The following is a 13,584-nucleotide window of genomic DNA, read 5'->3' as shown; positions in this document are numbered from 1 at the left end:
AGGACGGACTGGTTGGATCTCCTTGCAGTCCAAGGGACTCTCAAGAGTCTTCTCCAACGCCACAGTTCAAAAGCATCAAATCCTTGGTGCTCAGCCTTCTTCACAGTCCAACTCTCACATCCATACATGACCACAGGAAAAACCATGTTTTTTTCCTGTATAGAATCTCTATACAGTCAGCAAAAACAAGACTGGGAGCTGACTGTGGCTCAAATCATGAACTCCTTATTGCAAAATTCAGAATTATTTGAAGAATGTAGTGAAAACTACTAGGCCATTCAGATATGACCTAAATCAAATCCCTTATGATTATACAGTGGAAGTGATAAACAGATTCAACAGATTAGATCTGGTAAACAGAGTGCCTGAAGAATTATGGACAGAGGTTCATAACATTGTACAGGAGGCAGTGATCAAAACCATTCCCAAGAAAAAGAAATGCAAAAAGGCAAAATGATTGTTTGAGGAGGCCTTACAAATAGCTGAGAAAAGAGAAGTGAAAGACAAAGGAGAAAAGGAAAGACATACCCATCTGAATGCAGAGATCCAGAGAATAGAGGGAGACATAAGAAAGTCTTTTTAAGTTAACAATGCAAAGAAATAGAGGGAAACAATAGAATGGGAAGGACTAGAGATCTCTTCAAGAAAATTAGAGATAACAAGGGAATATTTCATGCAAGATAGGCACAATAAAGGACAGAAACAGTATGGACCTAATAGAAGCAGAAGATATTAAGAAGAGGTGGCAAGAATATACAGAAGAACTATACCAAAAAGGTCTTAATGAACCACAATGGTGTGATCACTCACCTAGAGCCAGACATCCTGGAGTGTGAAGTCAAGTGGGCCTTAGGAAGCATCACTACAAACAAAGCTAGTGGAGGTGATGGAATTCCAGCTGAACTATTTCAAATCTTAAAAGCAGATGCTGTGAAAGTGCTGCACTCACTATGCCAGCAAATTTGGAAAACTCAGCAGTGGCCACAGGACTGGAAAAGGTCAGTTTTCATTCTAATCCCAAAGAAGGGCAATACCAAAGAATGTTCAAACTACCATACAGTTTCACTCATTTCACATGGTAGCAAAGTAATGTTCAAATACCATCAAGCTAGGCTTCAAAAGTGTAGGAACATAGAAATTCCAGATGTACAAGCTGGACTTAGAAAAGGCAGAGGAACCAGAGATCAAATTGCCAATATCTTGAATCATAGAAAAAGCAAGCGAATAAAAAAAAAAAAAATCTGCTTCATTGACTACGCTAAAACCTTTGCCTATGTGGATTACAACAAACTGTGGAAAATTCTGAAAGAGATGGGAATACCAGACTACCTTACCTGCCTCCTGAGAAACCTGTATGCAGGTCAAGAAGCAACAGTTAGAACCAGACATGGAACAACAGACTGGTTCCAAACTGGGAAAGGAGTATATCAAGGCTGTATATTGTCACCCTGCTTATTTAACTTACATGTAGAGTACATCATGTGAAATACCAGGCTAGATAAATCACAAGCTGGAATCAAGATTGCCGGGAGAAATATCAATAACCTCAGATATGCAGATGATACCATGCTTGTGGCAGAAAGCAAAGAGAAATTAAAGAGCCTCTTGATGAAGGTGAAAGAGGAGACTGAAAAAGCTGGCTTAAAACTCAACAGTCAAGAAACTAAGATCATGGCTTCCAATTTCATCACTTCATGGCAAATAGATGGGGAAACAATGAAAATAGTGACAGACTTTATTTTCTTGGGTTCCAAAATCACTGTGGAAGGTGACTGCAGCCACAAAATTAGAAGATACTTGCTTCTTAGAAGAAAAGTTATGACAAGCCTAGACAGCATATTAAAAAGCAGAGACATTACTTTGCCTACAAAGGTCTGTATAGTCAAAGCTATGGTTTTCCAATAGCCATGTATGGATGTAAGAACTGGACAATAGAAAAGCCTGAATGTGGAAGAATTGATGTCTTCAAATTGTGGTGCTGGAGAAGACTCTTGAGAGTCCCTTGGATAGCAAGGAGATTAAGGTAGTCAATCCTAAAGGAAATCAGTTCTGAATATTCATTGGAAGGACTGATGCTGAAGTTGAAGTCCCATACTTTGGCCACCTGATGTGAAGAACTGACTCATGGAAAAGACCCTGATGCTGAGAAAGACTAAAGGCAGGAGGAGAAGGGGATGGCAGAGAATAAGATGGTTGGATGGCCTCACCAACTCAATGGACATGAGTTTCAGCAAACTCTGGGAGATAGTGAAGGACAGGGAAGCCTGGTTTGTTGCAGTCCATAAGGTCGCAAAGAGTTGGACATGACTGAGCAACTGAACACCAGATGTCTGGCAATTCCACAAAGAAAGAATATGTAGTCTGTGCAAAGGACCTGTGGCCAGAGAAGCACGGTACCCAGAGGAAATCAAAAGAATACATGAATGGCTGGGACACAGTAATCCAGGTGGAAAGTGGTACCAAAAAAATGTAACCCAAGGTTTTTCAACGTTGGCATTATTGACATTTTGGGCCTGATAATTCTTTATTGTGAGAGACTGTCTTGTGCACTGTGGAATATTTGGAAGCATCCCTGGCCTCTACCCACTAGATGCCAGTAGCACCTCCCCTAAGTTATAATAACCAAAAAAGTCTCCAGACATGGCCAAATGTCCTCTGAGGGCAAAAATCACATTTGGTTCAAAACCACTGGAAAGGGATAGGCAGGGAGCAGACCATGTAGGTCCTTTTATGGAGTTTTGTTTTGTACTATGAGCAATGGGAAGCCTTTAGAGGCTTTAGATGTTAAAGGGGAGAATGGATAACATAATCTAAGCTCCATTTCTAAAAGATCCTCTGCTAGTAGTGAATAAAATGGAGGGGAGAAAAAGCCCATGCCAGAAGGAAAGTGGACAGACCATTTAACAGGCTAAACCAGTTTAGAAGCTGCTGGACTAGTTCTAGTGCCAGATGGTGACAGCTTGGACTAGGGTGGTGGGTGGTGTCATTGCAGTTGAATGGATTTGAGACATAGGAAGTAAAATCAACAGGACTTAGTGATAGATTGGACATGTAGGGTGAGATAGAAAGAGATATCTGGAATGATTCGTGCTAGAGGAAGTAGATGGGTGGTGGTGATGTTTACTAAGTGGGGAAGCTGGAGGTGGCTTAGGTTCATGGGGGAGAGCACATGATTTGATCATGTTAAATTTGAGGGGCTTTTGAGATGCCCAGGAACAGATGTTAAATAGATAATTGGATATGTGGGTCTGGAATTCTAGGAGGTCTGGATTGGGATATAAACTGGGGAGCAAATTGTCTAAAGATGGTTATCTCAGCTGTGAAAGTGTACAATCTCCAAGTGAAGGACTATTGGAAGAAAAGATGGAAGTCCTAGGAGCTTGAGTGTGGGCCACTATTTGATGACCTGATAAAGAAGAAATGGCTGAAAAATTGGTGATAGCAAGGAAAATGTGGAGTCCCAGAAAGCCAATGCAGAAAGTGGGTCAATAAGCAGGGAATGCTAAACCATGTCCAATCTTCCTGAGAGAGTACATAAAGATGACTATAGAAAGTCTGCTGGATGGTCATTGTTGGTCTTTGTAAAATTGGTTCGGGTGGCTTGATGGAGACAGGAGCTAGATGGGTGAGGAGTAGGAGGTAAGGAGAAGGAGACAGATGATGTTTTAGGAGGGGTTGGACTGTGAGAAGGAGGGCCATAAAGTGGAACCTGGGGAAGGGTATGAGGATATTTTAAAATAAGAGGGCCAGGAGCATGTATCAGTGTCAGTTGGGAAATCTTTGGTTGAGATGAATTAGATGTCCAAGGAGAAGAGATGCTTCAGAGCAGGAGGGAATGACCTTAGTGAAGGGGAGTGTAATAGGCCCCTACAGTGCATGGTGGGTTTGTGTGTGAATGGAGAAGTGGAGGGGCATCAGCTGAGACTGAGGGAGGGCTGGACATTGGGAGTGGGGAACAGGGTAGGGGAGTTTGAAATTATGAGAGTTATGATGAGAATAATGATTCCCAGGAAGCAATAGGCCCTTGGTCATCTAAAAATAAAATTATGATTGGACTAACTCAAAACTTGTGTTAGTTTCCTAGGGTTGCCATAACAAAGTACCACAAAGTGAGTGGCTCACAACAGCTGGGAGAGAAATTTATTCTCTTACGATTCTGGAAACAGTCCAAAATCAAGGTGTCAGCAGGACCATGCTGTCTCTGAAGGCCCCAGGGGAAAATCCTCATTACCTCTCGGGCTTCTGGTAGTTGTCAGCAATCCTTGGTGTTCTTGGCTTGTAGATGCATTACTCCAGTCTCTGCCTCTGTCTTCATGTGGCCTTCTCTCCTATGTGTCTGTTTCCAGATTTCCTCTTTTTATATGAACACCAGTCATTGGACTGAGGCTCACCTTAATCCAGTATGACCCCATCTTAACTTATGTACATCTCTAAAGACTATTTCCAAATAAGGCCACATTCACAAGTTTCAAGTGGACATGAATTTTAGGAGGACACCAAGTCATGAGATTGTGTTAATGCATTTTAGAAGTATTTATAAGATTAAGAGAAATAGCTGATTATAGATCTCAAGGGCCTCATATACATGTGAGGCCATACATACACATATGGTATCATATGCAACAAACCTTTTAGTGTCTCCACTGTCCCCGTGTGATAGATGAAGAAATGGAGTCTAAAGTCTAAGTGACTTGCTTAAAGTGAGGTCCTGGCAGAGTGCATGCGTGCTCAATCGCTTCAATCGTGTCAGAATCTTTGTGACCTAAATGCTGTAGCCTGCCAGGCTCCTCTGTCCATGGGATTCTCCAAGCAAGAATACTGGAGTGGCCATGGATGGGAATGGCAGCCCACTCAAGTATTCTTGCCTGGAGAATCCCATGGACAGAGGAGCCTAGTGGGCTACAGTCCACAGGGTTGCTAAGAGTTGCACACGACTGAGCATACATGCATACATGATGATGAAGATGAATTTTCTATTCTTACTTAAAGCCCCAACCACCAAAGCCATGCTTTTAATCTGGGTATCATGTGGTACCTTATGCCACGTGGTGAGCCCTCAGAGAAGCAAGCAAATAATAAATTGTATTTCTTGTAAAAAAAAAAATGTTCTTTTCACTGAATTCACATTCTTCATTAAAAAATTTTTTTTAATCATGTATTTATTTTGTTCCCATTACTATTGGAGTCAGATATAAAAAATATTGCCAAGTGTGATAATGAGTTTACCATATATGTTTTTTTTATTAGAATTTTATGGTTTCTAGTCTTACATTTAAGTCTTTAATCATTTTGAGTAAGTTTTTATATATAATATAAAATAATGGTCCAGTTTAATACTTTTGCATGTGGCTGTTCATTTTTCCCAATAAGGAAAAAAGAACTAAAGAGATTGTCCTTATCTTATTGTATATTAATGCCTCTTTTGTGGCAAATTAATTGGCCATATATGTGTTGGTTTATTTCTTGGCTCTATATTCTGTTTCATTTATCCAATTTTTTTATGACAATGTCATACTCTTTTGATTACTATAGCTTTCTAATATAGTTTGAAATCTGTTGTGGGCGGGGGGGAGGAATACTGGAGTGGATTGCCATGCCCTCCTCCAGGGGATCTTTCCAACCCAGGAATCGAACCCATGTCTCTTACACCTCCTGCAATGGTAGGCAGGTTCTTTTACCACTAGCACCACCTGGGAAGCCCCAGGACCTAAACACAGGCACTCTGGCTTCAGAGACCACCTTTATCCCTTGGCTCTATGGTCTACCTTTTCCCAGATAATCCTGAATTAATTATAAAATGTAATCAACTGGTTAATCTATCCATCTTAGGAACTACTCTTCCCTGACATCTTTGTTGTTATCTTTTTCCCTACATATAGCTAGCTCTTTATACATTCATCATGTCTGCAGCTCCATGCTGACAGCCCTGGGTGGGAACAGAAGCCTGCCATTTTGTCCATTTGAGCGGGCAAAATATTGCTCTCCCTGTTCTGGTAACTTCCAGGCTTGGCTTTCTTTCCCAGGTCCAGAGCATCCAATTCATGGAGTTCTCAGAAGTGGAGAACCAGGATGACTACTACACTATGGATGCTGGTTACATCCACACCCAGGACCAGCAAGGAGTGTATGTCATGTATGATGCAGCCTTGAGTGATCTGAAGGACCTAGAGACAGAACTGCTGCTTGTGGCCAGCCATTACATTGAGAGAGAAAAAGGTCAGAAGTCAGATTTTAAAAAATCAACCAGACAAAAATCAACCTATCCAAACGAACAAAAAACGCTAAGGGCTCTATTTAACACCTCCCACCTCAAAATATAAACACATGTATAATAGTTTCGGAAAATTCAATAAGCATTTATACCTCCCCAACACACACCACTCTAGAAAAGATAAAGTTTTGTTTCCAGCTCAAGTCCCCCATTTGTTGGAAACTGTAACTTGGTTATAGTTCTTAGTATTGTTTAGACTCTACTTGTTGCCCAGTAGCATTTCCGCATTACGTACTAGGTGCAGGGCCCTGAGGGAAGCAAAGCAAGCAAGTGAAATTAATGACTTTTTTTTCTAAGTGACAAAAAAAGAAATGATTGACCTTGGGGAAACTGCAGTTAGAAGCAGAGATATTTCTGAGTTCCTAACAAAAAACCACCAGGATGCAAGAAGACCTGGCTAGGAAAATGTCAGACAAGCCCCAGAGGGAGAAAGCATTAGTCAGGGTAATCAAATAACCCATAATCTGTATTCTCTCTTTCTTTTGGCATCACTCAAATTTATCCAGTTATAGAAATCAATGAGGTAAGAATATTCCTTTTGGAATAATATGATGCCATTAGTATTCCATTTAGAAAGAAATTAGAGTTTCTAGATGAATTGCAACACCTAAAGGGAAATTTAGCAAGAGATTGTGCTATTTTGTAATATATGTAGACTTTAATTAAGGATAATTCATGTTCGTATTATTATAAAATGTTGCTCTACCTTTCAGATCCCAGACAGAATTAATTTAGTATTAGTTTGAATTCTTTGTTCTCCCTTTGCTACAGACCATTTGGGATCTAAATCATGGGATGCAGTGATGGCATCCAACATTCCAGGGCACCTAATTTCAACTTTTAGCTTTTATCTTTACTGGTGATCCTACATACCAATGCATCATTTTTGCTGATGTTAATTTATAACATGATGTGACTGTGTTTAGCTACTAAGAACTTACTTTGACTGAAATACTTAGTCACATGAGCACATCTCACTGAGCTAGAGAGTATACAGTCATTCATTGTGAAATGATTTCCCAACTGCTGCTGGAGAAATTCCTGACCAATGGCTTTCTGTTGTTCAGTACCCATCATATACTTGATAATCACTAAACCTGAAAATCCCTTACTTTTTAATATTTTATTCTGAAACAGACTACTTAAAATTTTAAGCAATAATAATGCTGACAATGAAAACTTACAGTACTTTAGTGGGAAAATATTTTAGCTGAATAATGGCAATGGTTACCCTTACTGATTTAAGTTAGTAATTAGCACAATTAAGAAATACCTTAGAAATTTCCCTGAAAATTTTTGACTTGGTTGGCATCAATTGATACAGCAGTTTAAACTAGGTTTGTTGTTAAACCACCAGGAACCTGTTTTTACAGAGGAGAAATGTATGTTTTGCTTTTAAATTACAGGTTTGAGGAGATTTTAGTAAATCTTTCTAAAACTAATTTAGTAAGTCTTTCTAAAACAGAATTTTGGTTTATATTTCTAAAATTAGTCTTTTAAAACTAAAAGTAAAAACAAAAACCTCTGTTGATCTAGAAGTCAGCAAGTATGAATTTAAGACCTACCTAGTCTTGCCCATGTCTCTTTAGCCGATTCTTAGGAATCCCAGTTATCCATTTAGTGTTTTCATTCCTGAGAGGGAGCTGACAATCTGAGGGCTCCATTTCTACTAAGAATACCTCTGTAGTGAGGCCTGTCTCTAATCATTTTCATCCTTTTCTCTCCCAGGTCACAAAGAGGGCAGCAAGTCACATATTGACCAGGACTGGGGATGGACCCATGCAGGTGTGGACAGATTTGCTGTGCTGTATGACATGTGGACTTGGGAAGCAACTCTTCTAGAAAGCAAGCGCCAGGTATTTTTGCCTAGAAAACAAAACACCTATTAAAAACATTCTTATAAAACCCAATATATTTTTTTAAACCCCATGGGTCTTTTAGGGCAACTCCCAATGAAGTGAATAAGTATTTTAAAAATCTTAGCTAGTTGTAAGTATATAATCAATTTTATGTTCTTTACTGTGGTTCTTTGTTACAAAAAACAAAATGTGAAGGATATGGCTTCAGCTTAAGGGAAATTTGTTAGAGGGCTGTATAATTTAGGCCCTTTAATGACGTGTATGCTTTTAGTGAGAATGTGTGATGATTCCATTCATGTTCATTGTGCTGTCAGGGACAGGCCTCACTTTGCCAAATGCAGACAAACCGACAGACCTTATTATGGTCTTTAGAAGGGTAGGCCACATGTGGGTGGGTGAGAGCAGTTGGGCAAGGATTTCCAGAAATGGAAATGACAGGATTTGAAGACTAGATGTTGGCATGAGAGAATGAGGGTGGAATTAAAATGACTTCCTCAGGCTCAGGGAAGAGGCTGTCAACTGAAACAGAATGAAAGAAGAGGGGCCTCTTTAGAGGGGAACATTTTTTTGAGTCTAGGACACAAGGCATGTGAGGAGAGTTTGCTAAAACCCAGGTGTGAATGTCTTCCCAGGTGGCACTAGTGGTAAAAAAATCTGTCTGCTAATGCAGGAGACCTGAGAGACATGGGTTCGATCCCTGGATCGGGAAGATCCCCTGGAGGAGAAGGCATGGCAACCCACTCCAGTATTCTTGCCTAGAGAATCTCATAAACAGAGGAGCCTGGCAGGCTACAGCCCATAGGGTCACAGAGTTGGACACAACTAAAGCAACTTAGCATATATACATGAATGTTTTATGAGAGCTATAGGTTTGAAGTTCAGGAGCAGGTATGAGCTGAGATATAAAGGTGGAAGTCAAACCATAGTAATGTATCAAAATGAGTAGTAAAAGAGATGTCTGAAACGGGTCCCTGGGAACATTTACATTTAAGGGGAAGGTCATGGGACAAGAGTCCATGAGAGGAACAAGGAGTAGCCAAAGAGACTGCAGCAAAAAGAAAAAGATAACATTAGGAAAGCCCACAGAAAGAAAAGAATCTTAATTAGGAGAGGATGATTATCTGTGTAGAGAACAGCTGAAACATGAAGAAACGTGAGTCCTAACAACCAGACAGTGGGGTTAGCCCTCAGGCAGTCATTGTTAGCTTTGTAGGACTCTCTCAAAGAGCCGCAGAGGTGGAAACCAGGTCATGGGGCAGTGTGATATGGTAAGAGGATGTGGAACGGGAAATGTTTTCTTTGAATTGTTTTTCTAGTAGAGGGTTTTACCATTTCATCTACCCTCTGGTCTGTTACTCATGGAGATGTAGATCATCCAGTTTTGGAAAACAACTGGCTAGACTTACAGGGTGCAAGCCGTAGCTTTGAAAATTGTTCCTCTTTCCAAAGACAACTGACCTCTAGAGTGTGCATCTGGACACTTGATCTGTCAATTAGAAGCTCACTGTGATCAACTGAGGAAATGGGAGATTTAGCCTCATAGTATAGAAACTGGAGAGGCTGCATTAAGTGTAAGTAATACAAAATCCTCAAACTCGACATGTTTATTGGTCCAGACGTGAGTTGTAGGCAGTACCCCTTTTATGTGCTTTCCCCACCTCTGTTTTCAGTTCTTCTAGGCCTCCTATGGAGGACTCGATGGTAGAGAAGAACAGAAAGGCAGAGAGTAATAAAGAAACAAACCAATTTCTCCTCACTTTGGCCTAGTGTTCATTCTGTGCTAAGTTACCAGGGGTGTCTACTAGTTTCTTCTATGGTACATGAAAATATTTTAACTTAAAACAACCATTGAAAATAATCTCCCTCCTTTCTACCCTGAGAATAAGTTCCCTATAGAAACTGATTTATCTATGCCAAAACCTGGAAAATGTAGCCTTCCAAATCAATTTCTGGAATTCCAGAAATTGTCAAAATTGCCAAATTCCAAAAATTGCCAAAATTTTAATTGATAAACCAGACTTTTATCTAGAATACAATTGATTTCCCCCAGTACTGATTCTACTGCTAAGTGTCTTCAGCTGTTTTTGATTGTTAACTATATTGGAATCACTAATGTTAAAAATTGCTCAAACACATTAGGTTGCCTTAAATCCTTCAAGTAACCATATTATATAAACTGCTCATAAAAATAGAGCTGGTATGAGTTTAGGTGGATTAAGAGACTCAGAAGCCAGGCATCAGCTGTGCCAGTTCCTAAGTGACATTTATACCAACTGCTAATTCTCTCCATAGCCACCAGAGGACACATTTTCAGGATAATTTGAATTAGTGTTTAGAGCACTAAGAAAAGGGAGGGGTGGGGGCAGAAAATTCTGTGACAAGATGTGTCTGTTACTGATTTTCTCTTTTACACTTTCATTTGACCTAAAGTACTATTTTTAAAAGTTTTTATAAATCCAAGAAATAAAAAGAGGCTTAGGTTAAAAAAAAATGTCTATAAACACAGTATGGTTTGAGATTATTCATTCTGGCTCTTTTCTATTTTCTCCAATATTTGATGCCTACCATCAGTGTGCACCACACATTATTTTGCCTGCAAGTTGGCCCTTGACATACACAGGTGACATTTGACAGGCTAGGAAGACTTCTTAGACAAATGCCAGTCCAGAGTTCAAATGGAAATGAGCCAGTTAGCAAACAGATAATAAATAGAACCTGTGAGGTGTAAAGATCACGGCCCTACCCCTGATGAGAAAGAATTCATAATAAAATTATGCAAAGGGCCATCTGAGAGCTTTTCAAGGTGGAGGGCAAAGCTTGAAAAAAGGCTTGTCAATTTAAAAAGAGCTGAATTTTTCTTCTCAACAACTGGGGGTGCCAGGTAAAATATGAGAATATTTGTGACATACTAAAAAAAAGTATTGGTTGTTTATCAGCGATTCAAATTTAATTAGATGACCTGTATTTTTATTTGTTAAACCTGGTAATTCTACCAACAACAAAGTGATAATGGCAATTTAGCACCTGCCTCTGCAACCTGGTATCACCAGATTGGAATCAGTAGCAAGAACCCTCCCCACAATCTTCCCCTGCCAAATAACCAAACAATAGGGCTCATTGTACAAAAGCAGGTCACAGCAATACAAATTCTATAAACCAGCTCCTGGGATTGCCCTGGTCCAGCCAAAAAGGTTTAAATTCATTGAGAATGATTTAGGGAAGTTACTGTTTCTTTCTTAATCTTCTCCTAGGCTATTGAGTGACAGCCTTCTTACCCCATCACTCCTTTGTTCCTGCTTTGTTGTCTGCTATTTAATAACTGAATGCTACTCTAAAGTAGAGAGCTCTGTGGATGGAATAAGGTCATTTAGATCACTCTGCTGGCTTCATTTTCCCTGAAGCTCACTTAAAGAAAAGGGATCTGCACCTTTCTTCATTTCACGCTCTGAGGTGTGTGAATTTTTAACTTGTGGAGCACACTCTGTGTCCTAAGCTTTTAGCTTCTTCTGGTGTTATCCTTTGTATACTAAGGTTGACCCAAGTTCCCGTGGACCAGTGTTTCCCAAAGTGCATCCTGCGAAACTGGTTGCTAAATAAAGTGCCCCAGGCTCTCCCTCCTTGAGCCTTAGCATTGAATAGCCTTCAGACACTGCTAAGGCAGTATTTGATTCCTAGGCTTCTATTGATTCTCAAGTGTTTGCCTTCTTGGGAGCCTCAGGAGTTATTATTGCAAGATGGAGACACTCCTGGCTTTTACTGCCACTTGGGTTCCTTTACTTCCTCCTGAGCTATTGCCATCTATATTCAAGCAGTGCTTACACCCTCTCAGTTCTTTCTGGTCTTTCATTCCTAGCTATGGACTCTACACAATGAAAGGTGCTCTTTATCTCCTTTTAGGAAATTCCTTAGTTAGTTAACAAATGGGCTGGCTCCCAGGCCTCAAACCACCAGGAAGACCACTACCCAAGGAAACAAAAAATGCTTTAATGCATCTCAAAGTGTGCTTGGCTATCAGGTTAGCAAAAATTGCAGACTCAACAATCCATTCCTTGCTGTCAACTAAATGAACTCACGGGGCACACCTGTGTCTTTGGTGCTACAGCCACCCTAGGAGCTGAGGCCTTTCAGAAACATGAAGCCTGCATTAGAGGAGTTGGTAAGAGAAGACTGAGGAGGGGCATGTTGAGCTGAAACTCTAGGGATGATGTTGGATTATATGGGCAGAGGAAAAGAATCCATTGCATTGTGAGGCTGGTGGGAGCAGAAGTTCAGAAGCTTTCAGCCAGAGTTGATTTTGTCCATCAGGTGATATAGACTCAGTGTTTAGGATCTAAAGGCTTTTCAGGGACCATTGGATATATGTGCTATCTGAGAGAAAGAAAATATGCATTACGTGGATATATGAAAAGGAAAATACAAAATAGATACCAATAAATGCTTAAATGACATGTCCATAAAATGTGAAAACTTTGAGTACTTAGAAACATCTCATTACATGTGAAAATAATTTATAGATCAGATTTTCTCACTTCATAAAAATCCTCAAGTACATACTACCCAGAAATCAGTCATCATTAATGAAATGTATTGCTCATAGCCAAACAATTTGAAAAGCAAAATTGTAAATATCATTTAACATTTTTACCAAAAAAAATTGATTAGGATATGAGTTTTAATATATTTGATATAGTATGGGACAGGGTTTCCAAAAGTAAGTGTGTCTAAGGCCTATGAAAGTTTTAAAACAACCCCAAAAGAGTAACTACATTATTCAGAACTACTTGCATATCAGCTCTTAGGTATCTGTTTGAGATTGCAGTCCAGTGAACTCTGAGGAGCTTTTTCTGATTAGCACTATGACTGTTGCTGCTGCTGCTAAGTTGCTTCAGTCGTGTCTGACTCTGTGCAACCCCATAGATGTCAGCCCACCAGGCTCCCCCATCCCTGGGATTCTCCAGGCAAGAACACTAGAGTGGGTTGCCATTTCTTTCTCCAGTGCATGAAAGTGAAAAGTGAAAGTGAAGTCGCTCTGTCGTGCCTGACTCTTAGCAACTTCATGGACTGCAGCCTTCCAGGCTCCTCCATCCATGGGATTTTCCAGGCAAGAGTACTGGAGTGGGGTGCCATTGCCTTCTCCAGCACTATGACTAATTATACGCACGTAAAATTTACACGCAGAACAGAAATTCCCTAAGTACATAAACAAATGTAAAAACAAAAGAAAGAGCATATCTTTCTGAGTTTCTTCAACAGTTAGTGTGGGGAAGCCTTCTTCAGTTTTTAGAAAAGACTTGTGAACTCCAGTAAAACAGAAGCTTCTCGGATGCTCTTAAGAGTTCTGTACATAGGCCCTTCCGAGTGGAGTCTGATCTGGAATAAATGCCTTTATATTTAGAGGGGACTTGCATCCTCCACTTGCCATTCTAACCCCTCCCCCACCATTTCTACATATGT

The 13,584-nt window shown here is 40.0% G+C and overlaps 1 protein-coding gene across 3 annotated transcripts in view; it reads left to right on the top strand.

The window, feature by feature from the left end:
* The window catches only part of LOC133253853 (coiled-coil domain-containing protein 162-like), a 153,836-nt gene that overhangs the window by 21,740 nt on the left and 118,512 nt on the right, over window positions 1-13,584 (top strand). For all 3 annotated transcript variants that reach the window (XM_061427613.1, XM_061427612.1, XM_061427610.1), the window contains exons 5-6: window positions 6,024-6,216; window positions 8,000-8,127. In XM_061427613.1, the coding sequence (XP_061283597.1) occupies window positions 6,024-6,216; window positions 8,000-8,127 (321 nt within the window). The remainder of the gene's footprint in view (window positions 1-6,023; window positions 6,217-7,999; window positions 8,128-13,584) is intronic.

Source organism: Bos javanicus, chromosome 9 (genome assembly GCF_032452875.1).
Source record: "Bos javanicus breed banteng chromosome 9, ARS-OSU_banteng_1.0, whole genome shotgun sequence".
NCBI classification, from domain to species: domain Eukaryota; kingdom Metazoa; phylum Chordata; class Mammalia; order Artiodactyla; family Bovidae; genus Bos; species Bos javanicus.
This window is presented reverse-complemented; position numbering and strand designations above follow the sequence as displayed.